Source organism: Sycon ciliatum, chromosome 10 (assembly GCF_964019385.1).
Source record: "Sycon ciliatum chromosome 10, ocSycCili1.1, whole genome shotgun sequence".
Classification (NCBI taxonomy): Eukaryota; Metazoa; Porifera; class Calcarea; order Leucosolenida; family Sycettidae; genus Sycon; species Sycon ciliatum.
The window spans coordinates 13,244,953-13,260,778 of NC_088652.1; the positions used below are offsets into that span (position 1 = coordinate 13,244,953).

Genomic DNA, 15,826 nt, shown 5'->3' on the forward strand with positions numbered 1-15,826 from the left:
CCCTCGACGTCTGTCTCACCGTCCAGGAGCGACACTGACTCACGCTGCTATCTGGTGTTCACGAGGTGTTTGTCGCGCTGGAAACGGAGCATCTCTGTAAGTTTGTATCCCTGGTGATGTTTGTGCCTGGAGAGCACTATATAACTTCAATAAGTGGTGCTCTTCAGGCACAATCTTCCTCTGCCTACTCAAGCTCAACTTTTTTTTTTTTTTTTTTTTTTTTACTATGTTCACACTCCCAGCTCGAAAATAATAAAGAAAGACAATGATACTGAGACTAGGACGAACGTGACAACTATTGAGCAGGGGCTGCACCGAGACGCAGCAGTGATGGTGGGGCATTGATGGCTCTGCCGACCTGAGGTCTCGGCATCACGGCCAAAAACACGCACCAAAAACAAAAGATAGAGCTGTACGAGTCAGCAAAATGAAAAGAAAGGAAGGGTTAACATCAGCGAGTGTGCGGGAGAAACTGTGAGACTATTAAGTTAACAAATTACAAGGGCTGTTACTGAGAGGAGCATCATCATGGCTGATCATGGCGAGTCGGTTGTCTGAGCCAGTTGTGGTGCATAGATAGGGATAGAGGAGAACGACGAGAGCATCATCATAGCGAGTCGACTGCCCAGAGCCAGTTTGTGCTTCGCAGATGGCGATAAACATTAGTTTTGAATGCTTGCATTCCCTTGCTGTGGGGAGGCTGGGACAGAAGAGCGGCGGGGAGGGAGTTCCAGTCACTAATACAGCAGTGCGGGAACGAGCGCTTTAATGCCAGCGGGACAGATGCAAGCAGCTGGTGTTGGAGCTGGTGGTCATGGCCAATGACGCTACCATGCTCGCTGCGAGTTCTGGGGCTGGATGAGGGGAAATGGCGCGGTGGCAAAACAGAGAGCAGCTGCGGAGGGCCAGGCAGGTAATGCAGCTTGTATAGGCAGGCAAGCGAGGCAACAGTACGACGGATGGCCAGGCTAGGTAATAGTGCACCTGGACCGATGATTCGCAGAGCACAGCGTTGGATATGATCCAGGCGTTGCAGGTAGCTGGGCGGAGCACCTATCCAGATGAGGGGGGCATACTCCATAACTGGTCGAACAAATGCCTTGTATACTGTGGTGCGGCCGGCTGGAGAGAGAATGTGCGCTGCACGGCGCAGGAAGCCCAGGCGTTGTTTGGCTCGAGTGGCAACCTTCCGGAGATGAGTGCTGAATGACAGCTTCGAGTCAAAGGTCACTCCAAGTAAAGAGAGCGCCTTCTCCTCAAGGACAGGAGTGCCGCCGAAGACAATGCGAGGCAAATTGATGGGGGTTCTGCGGAGAGTGGCGGTCATGGCTTGGGACTTCGACGGTTCGAAGGAGATGCGCCATCTGCGGCCCCACTGATGCAAGCGATCAACAGAAGTCTGGAGGCTCAATGCTGCGTCGGCTGGGGATGTGTCGAGGGATATCAGGCTGTACAAGGTAGTATCGTCGGCGTACGCCTCCAGGTGGGCTCCGGGTGACAGGGTCTCTGAGGCGTCGTTCACGTAAATCAGGAAGAGTGTAGGGCCGAGTATGCTCCCTTGGGGAACTCCTGCTGATATGGTATACAGCGATGAGGTTTGGCCGCCCACCAAGCATTGAATGGACCGTCCACCTAGGTAGGAAGAGAGCCAGGTATGCAGGGGACCGCCAATGCCAAGATGGCGGACTTTGTGGAGGAGGCCAGCATGGGACACACGGTCGAATGCTCCGGCAATATCCACGGCTAGAATACGTGCTGCACCGCCTCGGCCGACGGCTGTGATCCAGGCGTGGTGTAGAGCCTGTAGCGCATCTGAGGTCCCGAGGCGGCGACGAAACCCGAACTGGTGGGGTGTCAGGAGTTTGTAACGCTCAAGGTGATTCATGAGCTGACGATTGATAACGGTCTCCATTATCTTAGAGATTATGCTCAGCAGTGAAACTGGACGATAATTCCTTAGGGCGGATCGTGAAGATCGCTTGTGGATTGGAACCACGCTGGCAGTCTTCCACATTTGTGGCTGGACTCCGTGCTGGAAGCAAAGAGCAAAGAGCTGACACAGTGGCTTGGCAAGTTCTCTGGCGCATTCCTTCAAGACACGAGCGGAAATACCGTCGGGTCCAGTCGCCTTTGAGGCATCCAGGCGAGATAAAAGCCGGTGGACTGCATCCGGGCGAAAGTGGACTGTCGTTAGTGCAGGTGCGTCAGCGAATGCCGTGTCCGGTAAGTCCATCGTGGTAAGGTCGCGGCCTTGCACACTGCACTTGTGGGAAAAGAAACGTGCGAAAGCCTCCGCTTTCTCATGGCTTGTGGCCCTCTCGCAACCTTCACTATCAACGAGCAGGGGAATGTCAGTGTTCCGACCCTCGCCACAAGCACACTTTAGCTTTGTCCACCATTCCTTCTCCTTCAGGGACCCATTCGACAAGCTATGTCTGAGGCTGTTCTCTTTGGAAACTCTAGATCTAGCGAGGACTGCGATAGCATTGTTTACAGAACGGGTAAACTCATGTTTCAGTGCAAAATCGTGAGGGTGCTTCCTCCAAGTGCGCCAGCGTTTGTCCTTCTCCTTCATGGCGGCTGCACACTCAGGTGTCCACCATTTCGGATCCGTTGACTTCACTGTCAGTGTCTTGGACGGAACGAACTGGGAAACGGCTTTCATGATTGTGGCAGTAACGTGCTCACACGAAGTTTCTGGGTTGGGAGTAATGACGGTTGACCAATCAACCTGGCGGAAAAAGGATCGGAGGCGGTTCCAGTCTGCCTTTTCATAGCGCCAGACAGTTCGTTGCACCGCCGCTTCATGGGTAGGAAGAACACCTGTGAAGTCCGAAAGAATTACAGCGTGGTCAGATCGACCAATAGGGGACATTATCTGCGTGGTCACTGGAGAGTTGAACGTGGACATCACCAGGTCGAGTGTGTTATCCCCGCGAGTAGGACTCTGAACGTGCTGCGTGAGAAAGTGGGCTGTGCATGTGTCTTCGAGGGCTTCCCCCGCAGGTGTGGTCTTCGAGCTATGGAGCCAATTGCGGTTATGCACGTTAAAATCACCGGCGAGTATGAGGTTGGCACCAAGTGCACGAGCAGAGGGAAGGATGTCATCGAGATGGTTAATGAGCGTAAGGTCACTGGGCCCCGTCGAACCTGGCCTGTAAGCAGCGCCCAAGACTATCTTTTGTCCAGGGGACAATTGAATGGATAGCCAAATGAGTTCGTGATGTGGAGAAAATAACTCATCAATTACCATGGCTGGGAGTGTAGATCTGATCCATACCGCCACTCCGCCACCGCGTGCTGTTCGATCCAGCCGGAAGGTGGTGTAGCCAGGGAGGGGGGGAACTGATGAGGGGTGAACACTGTGTATTGAGCAGGGAGTGGTGCTTTCTTGCAGGTTTGCCGAGTCGAAGGTTCGATGGTCGTGTGCTCTGGATGGCAGTCGTGAGTCAGTCAAGTGTCAAGTAAAGTCGGCGGAATAGCGCGAGCTCCGGTGTGGGGAGCAAACCCTTTCATAATTATAGCAATAAAAACTGCTTTATGGCAGTTTTCTAAAAAAGGTTATTGTGTTCTAGTCCATGGACCCCGTCTAAAAAGTAAGAAATTAACGAAATGTGATAGCTGAAAATTAAAATTTCACACAAAACCTCACAATAATCACAACACTTGAAATGCTGCTTTCAACACTAAACTTGTACTGCACCAACAATTGGCAACATGCATGCATACGGAAAGAGGATCACGAGGGGAAAAGGTCTTCTGCATGTAGCTTTTCATTCTGTGTGTGATTATTGTGAGGTTTTGTGTGAAATTTTAATTTTCAGCTATCACATTTCGTTAATTTCTTACTTTTTAGACGGGGTCCATGGACTAGAACACAATAACCTTTTTTAGAAAACTGCCATAAAGCAGTTTTTATTGCTATAATTTCTTTTGTTTTTTCTGTCACCAATTAATGGAATGCCCAATACAGTATCAATATGTAAATGATGGCCTTCACATCATATCAATACCGTCTTATACGCATTGATGTGCAAGCCTTTTCTTGCAGAAAATGGCACTAGCATAATGCATGTTCTTCTGCGGGGAAACATGTGAGCAGTGGTGGTGATACTTTTTTTATACGGAGGTCATTCTGTGCATGTTGCTGTTGCAGAATTTCATGACTCTGTCATAAAATTGTCTTGCCTTTCAGATATTTCAGATTTCTCCACCCTCAATCAGATTTGTTTGAGAAATGTAGCCATGCGCCAGGTGCATGTCGCAGATGTTTTTGTTGATTCTGTGTTTATAATGGTTTATAGTCATGGGTTATCGTGATAAGGTCATCCAGCATCATAGTGAAACTGAAATCGTAATCCTGTTGATGTCGATACAACTTTTGGAAGTAGTTCAATGACTTCAAACTGTTAGTCCACGATTGTCTAAAACAACACAGCAAAGGAGGAACAATAAACATGTATTAAAATGTAAACGAATACATTGCTGAGTCCAAAACCTCGTTCCAACAACTACACTGATCCTGAGGAGAAAAGGGGCAAGGCTATGGTTGGAGGTACTGAGAGATAAACAAGGCACTCCACAATAATAAAATCTTACACATCTTTTGGTGAGTATGAATGATATCCAGTCAAACCTCTTTAGGACGAACACCAAGGGACCGATGGTATTTATTCTGTGAGCTTAACCTATTTTATAACCAGAGAATACAATTATATCTCCAATAGACATACGAATAGATTTCTTCTACAGCGAAAGATTCTAAGCCACACCGACTCATTGACTCGTCTCGTATGAAACAATTGAGTCACTAGAGAGATTCTGCAAAACGAAAATGCGTACAAACTTTCGCTCTACATCATGAAGTGCGAAACTTCGCACCTTTGAACGCGAAACTTGCAGGGAACGCGAAATGAACTGTCGTAGGAAATTTCGTGAGATCGGATCATGGCGTACGTGCACTTGGCCCGCGCTAGGCCTTGACAGATTATGCTAGTATTTTCGTGAAATTATGCTTTTCGCATTGCTGAAAAAATTGCAGAATTATGCTATTTTTATGCTAAAAGTTATCATTATTATGCTGCAGTATGCTCACATATGCTGCTAATGTATAATGGTTCTGTGCAAAATAACAGGGGAATTTTTTTGTAGAGGGCGTTGTACTGTAGTAGCAAAAGTTCAACGGGGTCAAAGCACCGTCCGACCTAGCTACGACCGCAACTGATTGTCGTGGACTGGACATGTTATCAAGGGAGTCGTAAACCTACGACTTCCTGGTGCATCTACTTGTACTTGTAGAACATGTACAACTGTATGGAATTTGATGCGAACAGGCGGATTATTCCAGTTTTATGCGATTCGTATGCAATTTGCCTCGAATTATGCGATTATTCGATTTTGGTAGGAATTATGCGAAAAATTATGCTAGCATAATCTGTCAAGGCCTAGCCCGCGCAAACTACGAAAATGTGCAGAACGCAAAGTTCGTGCACAAATTCGCACACACTTTCGCAAGGACTGTCGCGAAACTTCGTTGGAATTTTCATTTTGCAGAACCTCTCTACTGAACCTTTCTTTAGCAACATGACGGCAACTGAAACAGCAACAGAGAAAGTGCGATACATGTACTCCACATTCTTACAGGTACTACAAACAGATTGCAGATCGTAATTCTTGCTTTGGCGGCACGAAACTTTATTTGGGGCAGTGCAATCTCGGCGGTACTCACAAATCAAACAGCCCAGACTTGAGTAAACAAATCCAATCATACAAGTACGAGATTTTCACGAGACGAGACTGCACCCATTGGCTTGTTTCGTATGAAACAAACAAGTTACTGAACCTCTCCACAATAGAGATTTCCCCTGATATGCGAATTTATTTTGCAAACTCGGTCAATTGGTACTTGAACCTTTCCCTCCAGATTGGGAACTGCCAACGATAGTATGCCACTGACTACTGCCTTACTTATAACGTACCAATGTACAATGAATATGAGTATTTCGACAACACATCTAACATAAGCCTTACCGTAAAGAAGTTGAACTCGCGTTCTTCGCACACTGTAGACAAGGGCAAAGAGATAAAAATGGATCTAAATCCGAATAAAATCAGCACACGTTTCCGTAAATGAAAGGTGAACATAAGCAAATGAATCGAAGGAAACCGGTCAACTTAGAGATCACCTGTCATCGAGTATTCCGTAAAAGGAGGCCTCGCAGCTCGGCAGCAGAAAAGCAAAATTTAGAACAGAGATCCTGTCAACTTTTCCATTATTTATTGCATTCCGCCCCAAAATCAGCACACTTTTTCTGAATGAAAGAGTCAACACAAGCAAATGAATCTAAGGTTGCGTTTGGTTGGGCATTTTCAGAATGTAAATGACAACCATTCTGGAATGGGAATCGGCAAGAATCACCTGACCAAACTAACGCGCCAGAATCAATTAGGAATCACTTGATATAACAATTCCATGATGTCGTTGTGGAACGGCGGCTGTCTTTTCTTTTACCCGACTCTAGTTTCCTTGAGAGAGTCGTGGTACTTCTGAGTGCATGATTTGAGGCACTTGAACCTGTTGCTACATTGTTTGGCTCGTGGCAGCCGTTATCATTTTTGATTCCGGAATGAGAATGGTCATTCCAGCATGTGAGGTGGAATGATCATTCTCCAAAAAGAATCATTCTCAGCGATTCCCATTCTGGAATCATGTGGAATGTGACCAACCTAACGCACTTTTTTGACCAACCAAACGGGCGAGAATGATTCCGAGTGATTCCAAGTGATTCCCATTTGGGAATGTGACCAACCAAACGTAACCTAAGGCAACTGGTCAACTCACCTGTCATTGAGTAATATTCCGCGAAAGGAGGTCTCAGCAGCGCCGAAACGAAATAAGCCAAGCCATAAGATGAAATATCCGAAAAAGCTCATGCAAGAAGCAGTTCCAAAGAAGGAAGTTAGTTCCTCGCGCATGCACATCCGAACACGGATCCGCGGACTGCATGCACTGAACAATGTCTGCCGTGCACGTGCACAGCACACGGCTACCATGCGTTGGTAGATCTAATACCGAGCACCTTACGTAGAGACTTACGTAGCCTAAGTGAAATACCGAGCACCTTACGTAGAAACTTACGTAGCATAGCGGTGTCGTTTTTTCTGCCATGTGAACACAATAATAGAAAAGCTGACAGGATCGCTTTTCTAAATAATAATAATAATAATAATTTAGACAATCTGTATACTGTAAAAAATTTAAAAAGGAAGCCTCGGCGATCACATCGTCTTGGGACACAGACTAGCAAGCAGAGAAGTTTGCAAGAGTTCAATACAACTTTTAATTTAAAAAAATGGAGAGAGAGAGAATTAGTGGACCGTATGCGTGTTAAAACAAAATGGCGTCACGATTTATTGAAAGTGGTATAGTTGGTGGTACGAGTGCTCAAACCCATTTGAACTTCATACTGTTCGTCTTCTTTTTGACATGCTCTCTTTCCATCGTCCTTAGCTTTTGTTTGTTGAGAGCTGTTTTGGCTTTCTCCTATACCTCTGGGGGATGCCAAGTGATGGTTTTGAGAGGCTGGTGATGGCTGTGAGCGAGAGTTTGCCGATCGGCGTCGTCCTCGCCATAGCGATGAAAATACTAGTTACTGCGCACCTGGCAGATATCACAACACGTCGGAGCGTCCAGGAGCAAAGGAATCTTGGGTTATCACTGGAATCTAGTTCCTCCAGCATCATGTAGCCCACCGTCGGTGAATGGCGGTCCAGAAAGGTCGAACCTGGTCTTCTGCAGCATCTCGCAGTCCTGCGAGGCACACTGAATACGCCTGTCATGTATTCTACAAATAAAAATCACGAATTAGTGGACTTTACAGTGATGAGTGTATCCTGTATGCTGCAAAAGACGCAGGAAATGTGACTGGTGTCCGTACACTGGACGCCAATATCATCCCAGTCTTCTCCTGCAGGATCTGTTTGACATTGACATACCGGTATGCAGTGGGTCGACATTGGCCTGGTTTGGCAGCTATCTGCCTGGTTGGATGTAGCAGGTTTGCATTGGCGCGTCGTCCAGTCCGACATTTTCTTGTAACTGTGGAGTACCGGCAGGGTTTGAGAGGTTGCTCGTGCTGTGAACACATCTCTACTGCCTGTCTAGTCCTGGAAGTGCCGTCTCGCCGCTTCCTTGCTCTACAGTCACGCAGTTATTTCGCTTTGTTTCGTGGTGCAGCTCAAAACCTGCCGAAACAACTGTGAGCTCGCAACATGGTATGGACAAATTGCACCACTCATGCTGGTTAACTAAAATCGGGATAGTCGAGTAAGCGAGTTCACTCCCTGGGCCATGGCAAGATCTGTTCAGCGCGGGCTATTCCAACCTCCAAGTGCATAGTCACCGATCAATCCATGCGATGGTGGTTGACCTACAAAGAGCCAAGGTCTACGAGTACTACTATTGGATGCTGTCTACATCAGTGCAGTCAACAAAATCAAAGTACCTCAGTATGCCCCGGAATAGGGCATGTGCATCTATAGCATGACACAACAGGGGTTCTGGCGGCACCTGTCAAACAAGCAGTAGCGACTAGTGCCAGCTACCTATTGGGGGATAGCCGCTACAGTCTGTCACTGGAGATAATTATTATGTTCACTATTTAGACTGAGCACAATCAATGATGCCCAACCAATCTGCCCAATGTGTGTTCTGTTCCACCTAATTATAACGTCCCATCGCATCAACCCTACTACACTGTCCCTGCGGGAATTTGCGGAAAAAACTCTCGAAAACTTGCGCAAGAAATTGCGGCAGAAAGCAACAAAAAATGCGACGAAAAGTGCGGAATGATGCAGAACTTGCCAGGAATTCGCGGAATTATTTACAGAAAATTGCGGATTTGGGCCAAATCACGAAATTTGTTGCATCGTATATCTACTTGGGAGTATAGTAGTACGAGTCGTACTGTGCAAATAACCTACAGGATCATGGAAAGCACTGCGTGAAAAGTGCATAAAAAAGTGAGATATAGTGCAGAAAACAACAAAAAAGCGCGGGAAATCGCGGATTTTCCTGAAAATCGCGGGTTTGGGCGAAAATCGCGAAATTTGTTGCATCCGTGGAATCGCGATTTCCTGGAGGGACAGACTACACGCACATGTCGTCACTCTAGCACGACTTGTGTTATTATTGTTTATTTTGATTCGCACGATAAGTAGAGCACAATAAACGTTGACTTGACCGAAGGTTCAAGGTGACTGCAGATAGAGGAACACATCGAGGTACAGGTACCGGCATCAATACAGTATCAGAGAGAAAAAAACAAAAATGAGAGGTACGCAGAAAAAACTCTCGTAAGCCCAAGGGGAAGTAGTTGATGAGGGATGAATGCACTCTCCACGCTCATCTACACTGTTCGTGGAAATGCACACATACATACAATAATATACAACATAGCAATAGCATGCACAGAACCGAACAATTTCATGTTCACACATGCAAGCACAGACAAAAGCCGATACAGACAATATCCCCATACACACAGGCGCACACACCGACACACACACACACACACACACACACACAATGTCCCATGTATGCGCCCGTGGCGAGAAAAGCACGCAAATCTACAAATGCACTGGATGTGAACCCACAGATTTTCTCTTATAGCAACGATAGCGGATCTGATTCTGAATGAAACACACACACAATACAATCATTGAATGCTTATCCGCAGATGATGGCAGGTCCTGAAAGAACAGGCAGTGTTCCAGTGATGGGGAACAGAACTTCGAGTGGCGAGTGAGGTATACACACACACACACACACACGTGCGTGCGCGGGCACACACTAAAGTATTCAGAAATAGAATCGACATCGTAGTATTCATTGGTTGGGGAATGGAAAGGAAAATAAAACATTGCTGTAGGTTATTGTTGTAAGGACACTGGGAGCACAACAGAAAGGTAAGCAACTTGCTTTGAAGCAAAGAAAGTTATTATTCCACGGATCTCAGAAGGAAGGAACGTTCCAGAATGCTGCACTGGCAACAGGTGGCCTGCATGTGCGCGGCCCCTGCAGTCGGTCCAGCTGCCGGCCTTGCAGTGCTGAAAAGAATGTGCAGTACAGCATGTCACATAGTATCGCAGCCTGGACAAATAGGCGCTGGGAAGTCCTAGTTATGTGCTCACCTACACCACGATGCACCAATCTTCTGAGCTACTTTGGCAACAACTTTGTCCACTTGAGACTCCCATGGGCTGAGCCAGTTGTTGAGGGCTGCATCAAGGTGGACGGCAATGACCGCTGATGGCAAGGTAATCCATGACACACAGTCACTAGGGCATCGTCAACATGGCGCTGAGGCTGGATCGATAAAATCAACCTTTACAGGCTGCCGCGGGGTTGACAACGAGGCCGCTGTCTCGAAGCTAGTCAGTCAGCCTGGTCACCGCCATTGACGAACCAGTCGCCACCGCCAGCAGTGGCGGTAGGTTGTGACAAGTGTGGTGCAATATTGTCAGCAAATTCAGTACTCAGGATAAGATGAGTGACAAAGGGAACGTTGTGTTTGATAATATTGAAGTGAACAGGGATGATCACAAACCCTGCGCGTACTCCACCGTGAGTTACAAGAAAATTCCGGACTGGACGACGAGCAAACACCAACCTGCTACATCCAACCAGGCAGATACTATTACGATAGCTGCCAAACCAGGTCAATGCCGACCTACTGCATAATGTCAATGTCAAACAGATCCTGCAGGAGAAGACTGGGGTGTTGGCGTCCAGTCACTGAGTGTACAGACACCAGTCACATTTCCTGCGTCTTTTGCAGCATACAGGATACACTCATCACTGTAAAGTCCACTACTTCGTGATTTTTATTTGTAGAATACATGACAGGCGTATTCAGTGTGCCTCGCAGGACTGCGAGATGCTGCAGAAGACCAGGTTCGACCTTTCTGGACCGCCATTCACCGACGGTGGGCTACACGATGCTGGAGGAACTAGATTCCAGTGAAAACCCAAGATTCCTTTGCTCCTGGACGCTCCGACGTGTTGTGATATCTGCCAGGTGCGCAGTAACTAGTATTTTCATCGCTATAGCGAGGACGACGCCGATCGGCAAACTCTCGCTCACAGCCATCACCAGCCTCTCAAAACCATCACTTGGCATCCCCCAGAGGTATAGGAGAAAGCCAAAACAGCTCTCAACAAACAAAAGCTAAGGACGAGGGAAAGAGAGCATGTCAAAAAGAAGACGAACAGTATGAAGTTCAAATGGTTTTGAACACTCGTACCACCAACTATACCTAGGGATATCACCGTATTTTTTTCTTTCGTAGTAAACCAAGAAAACCGTTTGTTTTCGGGAAGAACTACAGTACAGGAGATAGCACAGAAAATTTGGATGAAAAATCTTGAAGGATACCAGAGATACGAGGCGTCAAAGTCATACGCCAACCTTCATCATGATGTACATAGGTCTGTGGGAAACACCCTAGTAAAATAAAAGTTAATAATAATAATACAAGTAATAATAATATGCGGAATGCCATACTGCTGTGGCACCAACAGGGTTTTCCGGAAAGCCTAGAAAACGCTTAGCAACATTACAATATTGTCAGAATGCTATGAAATCTGGCTTGTAGGTGCAATATAGGTGTAATATAGGTGCAATACAGGTTGGTTAGTCCTAATATTGATCAATATATAATATTTCGGCAAGCGATGACCAATAAGAACGAGCGCGGCGCCCGTAGCAACCACCATAGCAACAATGCTAAATCCATTGAACACGAGTTCCATTACTATGAAATTGAAGTGAGCACTGATGGCTATGGTTGTATTATACATGTACAAAATAATAAATACAACAGTTTGATCTTCTGATGCCCAACTTTACTGCGGCTGTCACACAGTTGATCAATCATGTACATGTACATTTTACATGTAAAATGCACAAAAGTGAAATATGCGTACAATCCAATCACTGACGCGATCCATGTCCGAGCACCACTCCATAGCAATTTCTTTCTGGTTTCAAGGCGACGAGTCGAATACAAAATTATAGCTCACTTTTGTCGCAATAGCGAAAGTCTCCGTCAGGTGCAATCTTTCACTAGGGCCAACAAATCATCTGAAACACTCCTAGCGCTTGAACATATTGGGTCCAGAAATTCATTCATTTTGGGCGACCAGGAGGTGAAAGTCTTGAAAGCGCGATGAAGAGCGATCCCCCAGCTCGAGAAGAAAGCACTATTCTACATATTTCGAGGTCGCTGAACACGATGGTGGGTGTTTCCTGGCCGTGTACTCCCTCCAAACGGATGAAAAATCCAATTGAAAACTACACTCCTCACAACAAAAAGCTCAAACTACAGTTGCCCAAGCAAGTGCGGCACCAAAACGAGCAGGAAGACCTCAGCTATCAAACGCACCAACTTTCAACTTTGAAAAAGAAAGCAGGACAAAGCAATTCGACAAAAACTGCAGCGAAGTCCATGGTGCCACCGCTACCATGCTAATGTACGTGACCCGCGTGAAGGCTGTTTTCAGCTGATTTGTCACGTGACTGAACTCCCTACTATACCACTTTCAATAAATCGTGACGCCATTTTGTTTTAACATGAATATCGCGGATTTTGACAATCTGTACACAATAAAAAATTAAAAAGAAAGCCTTGTGACCAGGGAGTCGTAAAATACCGGGAGGCGACACGCCACACATTTCACGATCCGAGGATTGCCGCACTCGACCCGCGAAATTTGAAGCGTGATTGAAACGTCGTCGTCATCTTCTTTTTCTCAATTGTTTTTGCTATATGCTTCGAGGCTATTCTGGATCTCCAGAGCGAAAGCTGATTGTTTCTGATACGTACCACGCATTACCTTAGGTTGAGCCGTGGCTTTTAATTTTTTTTTTGGAAGTTCACTGCTTTGGAGACGACGAAATGTCAAGGTAAGTTATTCACGAAATGTACTCAAATTTGAATTGAGTCAATGCGAATGACACCCTGTTTTCGGAATAGTTCTCCACTAAACACACCATGCCCATGGCCCCTTCATGTTGTCCAAGTTCCATTCTAGGTTTGTGTGAAGTTTCGAGATGAAGTTCGACGATGTACTCACCTTTCCATGGAAGGGAAAAAAAAGTAGCATATCAAACAGAATCCATGCAGTATTTGATGCCACTATCCTCATTCTTCTGCATTCAAAGTGTTTCACATCTATATGGCCCATGAACTGCAAACAATATTTGTCATTTCTTAACTGTTCATAGCTGTTCATAACTGTTCTGAACACATTGCCTTCAGGAAACGTAAGGCCGAGTCGCCTCACCGACTGAGCAAAGTTCTCTGCGACGAAAGTCACACTATCGGCGAATGCACTCAAGGTGAATACCCGTCAATATCCTGTATACTGCTTGTACCGCTTATCACAGTAGCATACACACAAGCACACATACACACACACACACACACACACACACACACACACACACACACACACACACACACACACACACACACATGCATGCTCGTGCACACCCAAGCGCAAAATTCACATATCACTGGTTCAGTTGTTTTTATCTGTGTCGTATTTTGTCTTATACAGAGCTTCCGAGCCACGCCGAGTCACCTGACCAACTGAAGAAGGTTCTGTGCGACGAAAGTCACACTATCGGCGAATGCACTCAAGGTGAATACCCTGTGGACTGCTTATACCACTTATCACAGAAGCACACACACACACACACACACACACACACACACACACACACACACAAGCGCAAAATTCACATATCACTGGTTCAGTTGTTTTTATCTGTGACGTGTGGTGTCTTATACAGAGCTTCCGAGCCACGCCGGGCCACCTGAATTCTCCAAACAAGGCTGAAGGCTTGTCACGGCATCCTTGCCAAATAAAGGTATAAGCTGCAGCAAGTTGTCGTTGCGACACCTTGCTCCTTCCAGCTCACGCCGCACGGCCACCAAGCACCAACCACCATGGTACTTTTCAGCAAGGTGAGACAAATTGTCAATCACCGGTTCGGGGATGGCTTCAGCCGCTTTGGATGGTGCTATTGACGCTTTCCTGATAGCAGCGGCAGCCGTGGCATGCAGGTAGCTTATCAGATTCGCTAGCACTGCAGATGTAACTTCCAAATCTGAAGAAGAGAAAAGAAAAAGACAACATATAAGGACTGGTGGTTGCAGAGACTGTACTAGTATTCAAAAGCCAGCGTTTGCATACCTAGTCTGCATACCTAGTCAGAAGCCAATTTTTTTCCAACATGCATGCAAAACGCACTGACCTTCACAATTGATTTTCACTTCGGGAATAGCTGTTGCGATGACGGACAGCATTTGTTGCCATGCTTGCGAAATATCAGCACCCTTGCATGCCTTCAGCTGGCACACTTCCTGGCGTAGCAGATTTGCAGTACCTGATGCCTTGTGTGACCGTGTCATAATAACATGCAGGAATGACTCCGTCGCCTCAGTAACACTCGCCTGTCTCATTGTCAGCAGTTTGCAAATTCCATGGATCACTGCACCTTCCATAGGCCTGTACACCATGATGGCACTACCACTCTTACATCGATCTGCACATAGACAAAGTATGGTTTGAGGATGGAGGTTTACATCATCTACGGTGATGATACATACTAGGTACACACGTAAATTTTCAGGACTTCAATAAATATCCTGTCACAGTGAACAGACAATGCATCGTGGGCAGACTAGGATGAAAAGGATGGTGTCGACCACCTAATTTATCGGGTCAGTTCGGGCACTTAGGTATGCTACAGATTATACATTCGTGTCCACAAGGAAGAGACAAAAACATGCAAACGAAAGAATCTCACCTGTAGCCCACAGCTGAACATCCCCACAACTCAGGTCACCAAGTGAATACGTGGCGTCATCTACATCTTCCACGGTGGACTCATCACTTTGGCAGTCATCTCTGTCAAGCTCCATCATCCTTTACTTCGAAGGCCAAGGCACAAAGTATTATTACTTAGAAAAACAAAACGAACTGCTGACACTGGATTCGTTGTGTGCAGGATAATTTTATTGAGTTTTCAAATTTTTTGGACCAAACAGCGAACGCGTCCTTTTGCATGACCTGCGCCGCTTTGACCTCATGGGAAGTCCCTCGCCATGCAGCGCGTGAGGTCTCAGCACTCGTGCCCGAGCTGAGGCAATCATCCGACGCGGTTGTGCATCTCGTGTCGCCTCCCGGTATTTTACGACTCCCTGCTTGTGACCACATTGTCTTGGGGCGAAAGAACTAGCAAGCAGGGAAGAGTGAAAAAAGCTTTTTATATATTAAAAAAAGCTAGAGAGATAGAGAGAAAGATATATATATATTATTATTATTATTATTATTGCAAATAACGCTGAGTAATTACACGAATGCATAAAAACCAGCATTTGCTTCCGGGAAGGATTCACAAACATAAGACAAAAACACCATCAATGTAACTGCACATACGAAAAGCAGCTTCTATTGTCAAGTTCGAGTGGCAATGTCAGAAAGACGGTAGACTGTTCGTGCACGATGTTCACCCTGCAGGGGATAAGTCAAGGACGCGGCTCGGCAGAGGAAGATGAGTGCCGCGGGGTGCCATTCCACCGTGACTTATCCCCTGCCAACTGCCGCAGCTGATTAAGGCCTCTAAGCGTGCCCAGGCGAATGTATATATATACTCAATCTATATATATATATATATATATTTATATATATATATATATTGCCATTGCTATTAGGTTCGGCCTCATTTCCTCTGTGCTGCGCTGACGAGTCCACAAA

At 46.2% G+C, this 15,826-nt stretch overlaps 1 protein-coding gene across 1 annotated transcript; it reads right to left on the minus strand.

The window, feature by feature from the left end:
• Window positions 1-13,574: 13,574 nt before the first annotated feature.
• On the minus strand, window positions 13,575-15,265 carry LOC135826066 (uncharacterized). Its single transcript, XM_065338707.1, has 3 exons — window positions 14,877-15,265; window positions 14,322-14,612; window positions 13,575-14,174 (listed from the first exon to the last, which is right to left on the minus strand). Exons 1-3 carry the CDS (start codon window positions 14,992-14,994, stop codon window positions 13,849-13,851), a joined length of 735 nt encoding a protein of 244 aa, XP_065194779.1. The 5' UTR covers window positions 14,995-15,265; the 3' UTR covers window positions 13,575-13,848.
• Window positions 15,266-15,826: the final 561 nt, after the last annotated feature.

What these genes read in the sequence shown, in the direction of transcription:
- LOC135826066 (XM_065338707.1), bottom strand. Translation starts at nt 14,994, where the DNA reads ATGATGGAGCTTGACAGAGATGACTGCCAAAGTGATGAGTCCACCGTG. An exon ending in TGTTCAGCTGTGGGCTACAG is followed by an intron (nt 14,613 to 14,876) that starts GTGAGATTCTTT and finishes GTCTATGTGCAG; the next exon opens with ATCGATGTAAGAGTGGTAGT. An exon ending in AGTGAAAATCAATTGTGAAG is followed by an intron (nt 14,175 to 14,321) that starts GTCAGTGCGTTT and finishes TCTCTTCTTCAG; the next exon opens with ATTTGGAAGTTACATCTGCA.